The sequence below is a fragment of the Cordyceps militaris genome (genome assembly GCF_000225605.1).
Source record: "Cordyceps militaris CM01 unplaced genomic scaffold CCM_S00003, whole genome shotgun sequence".
NCBI lineage: Eukaryota > Fungi > Ascomycota > Sordariomycetes > Hypocreales > Cordycipitaceae > Cordyceps > Cordyceps militaris.
This window is the reverse complement of record NW_006271971.1, coordinates 386,830-389,568: the sequence shown is the minus strand read 5'-3', so window position 1 is coordinate 389,568 and position 2,739 is coordinate 386,830. Positions and strand designations below refer to the sequence as shown.

Below are 2,739 nucleotides of genomic sequence, written 5' to 3'. Positions count from 1 at the left end.
GAGCAAAGCCTCCTCGTCGTCGTCGCCCGCCTGGCCGCAGCCGTTGAGCCCCCAGCCCCAGACGTTGCCGGCCGTGTCGCGCGCGAGGCAGTGGTACGCGCCGCACGCAATCGCCGCCGTCGCGCCCCGGCAGAACCGCAGCACCTGCGGCCGCAGCGTGTCCTGGTGCCGCCCAAACAGCCGCCGCCCAAACTGCAGCTGCTGCCCGCAGCCCCAGCCCCAGATGTCGCCGGCGGCGTCGAGCGCGAGCGCGTGGTTGGCGCCGCACGCAATCTGCGTGATGCGCGCCAGCCCGGGGACAAGCACCGGCGTGGCCTGCTTCGCCACGAGCGCACCGGTCGTCGCCGCGTACCCAAACGCTTCCTTGCCGTCTGGGTCATGCAAAAAAAAAAAAAATCTTGGGTGAGCATGCTACATACAAAAACGTCATGGTAGGGAGCCAACGTACTCGAAAGGTGCCCCAGCCGTACACCAGCCCCGTGCTCGTCAGCGCAAAGCTGCAGCTGTCCCCCGCCGCGACGCTCACAAACACGGTGCCGGCTGCAAAGTGCGCCGCGTCAATCGCCGTTGGCGTCGACTCGAGCGGGTTCAGCCCCGGCGGCGCGCCGTCGCTGACCGACGCCTCCTCCGCCGCGTCGCGCAGGCGCCCGCCGTGCCACGCCGTGTCGCGCCCCAGCGCCTTGTTGTCGTTGACGCCCCACGTGACGATGCGGCCGTCGACAGTCAGCGCGACCGTGTGCATGCCGCCGCACGCAATGTCGGTGACGTGCAGCGCCGCTGCGTCGTCGGGGTCCAAGAACGGGTTCTTGCACGGACGCGGCGCCGTCGTCTGCGTCGGGCCCAGGCCCAGCTCGCCGCTCTCGCCCCCGCCAAAGACGAAGACTTGCACGGCCGCCGCGCTGGCCCGCTCGTTGATGACGGCTGGCGAGGTGGCGTCGCGCCGGCGCCGGCCGGGTTTGGCGCGCTTCATAGGCGGCGGCGGCGAAGGCGCCGCCGCCCTGCGCTCGCGGGACAGTGCTGCGGAAGCGGCTTCGGCCTTCTTCGCAGCGATGCGCTGGGATGGTGCTGCATCATTGATTAGTCGGGGAGCAAAGGTGCAAGCAAAGTCCATGCGTGGGATGGGGGTACCTCTCGTGGGCGCTGTGACTGCTCGTGCTGCATTGCTCCTCTTGGAAGATCGGACGGACCCCATCGTAAAGTGAATATCACAAAGTGTAGATGTAATTGATTGACTGACTATGTAACCAAGATTTGGTCCGGTGGAAAGGTTGATGTAGACTCGTTGAAAGGGACAAGGGTCTGGCAGGCGCCTGGGGTTTTTATACAACTTGTTGGCGCCTCCTCGTGCCTGTTGCGCTGCAAAACAGACGAGAAGCAGCATTTTTTGCGAAGACGTGACACCGGCGCTTAAAAGAATGAACAAGGTGCATGGTATCGAGTGGCACAGGACATGCCTAGTAGGGCCCGACTATGTCGTGGTTGTTTCGTGTTGGGAACACGCGGGTTCTTGTGCGCCGGCTCACACGCCGTCTTTTGGTACCGAAGACAGCAAATCTGTCCTGTCAACTCGAGACGCGAGCCGCCCGGGAGAGAGAATGCAGATGCTCTCCCGAAGAGAACCGTGTTACCTACTCTCGCCGCATCGGTGAAAGGCAGGGGTCCATATTCCCGCTGTTCATGGCGGATGGCGTTGGTGTCTGCCGTCCAGACGGATGGACGAACTGCTTCAGCCACCAACCAAACTCCACGGGTAATCCACGATAGCAAGTCAAGTACAATAGACGACCTTTGTCGCCAATAGACGACCTTCGTCGTCCGGCTCATATCTTCTGCCCGTGGTAACAGGTTGTGGGTGGGGATTGAGCCGACCACAAAGAGCACCCGTCGCCCACTTGCGCAGGGTTATCCACCATCCAATCCAAATCACCTAGCTGGACCAAGAGTATCGCTTATAAGCACTCTAATTAATGTATACATTCGGACATCAGACATAAGAACATTCCATTCATTATCAAATCTAGCAAAAAGAAAACCCCTCTCAGTAGTACCGGCCTCCCCGCGGCCGCCTCTCATCAATCGACACCTCGAGCTCCCGGAAGCGCTCGTCCAGGTACCCCGACGACCTTCGCCTCCTGCGGTGCACCGGCCTAGTGTGGTGCGCCGTGCGATCAATCTCGATATCCAGCTCCATCTCGCGCTGCGTGCCGCGGCGGCGCGCCCGCCGAATCTCCGCCGAGAGGTCTATAAGGTCCGACACGGCATCCTGCGAACCTCCAATCAGCAACCCATGCCGGGGCTTCACATGCAAGACAGAAACTTACCGACGGCAGAAACGTCTGGATGTAGAAATAATCCCGCGCCTCCTGGTACGGATAGCCCAGTCGCTCAATCGCCTCCCGCGACACGACGGTCCTCGACACCTGTGTCCACTTCTCCCTCGGCGGCGGCGGGGGTGCTACTACTTTCGGCCTGCTGCGCGAGCGGTGCCGGCGCCGCCTGCTCTCAATGTCAATCTCCAGGTCCCGGTCGACGACGGCCACGCTCATCCTGCGCTCCCTGCTCCTGCTCGGCGGCGTCGTCTTCGGCGCCGCCGCCACGTCCGGCACAAACTTGGTCCGGCGCTCCCCGCTGTACTTGCTCCATGTCGTGTCGGTGCGTGCCCCGCCCGCGCCGTCCATGCGCACCCGCTCCGTGCCCGGCGGCACGTCCACGAGCTCCCAGCGGCGGGTGGCGCCGCCG

The 2,739-nt window shown here is 63.4% G+C and overlaps 1 protein-coding gene across 1 annotated transcript in view; it reads right to left on the bottom strand.

Moving 5' to 3' along the window:
• Positions 1–2,038: 2,038 nt before the first annotated feature.
• Positions 2,039–2,739, bottom strand: part of CCM_03726 (uncharacterized protein) — a gene marked incomplete at both ends in the record, with an annotated part of 2,030 nt that continues 1,329 nt past the window's right edge. The window contains 2 exons of the mRNA XM_006668875.1: positions 2,039–2,263; positions 2,322–2,714. Coding sequence (XP_006668938.1) covers positions 2,039–2,263; positions 2,322–2,714 — 618 coding nt within the window. The remainder of the gene's footprint in view (positions 2,264–2,321; positions 2,715–2,739) is intronic.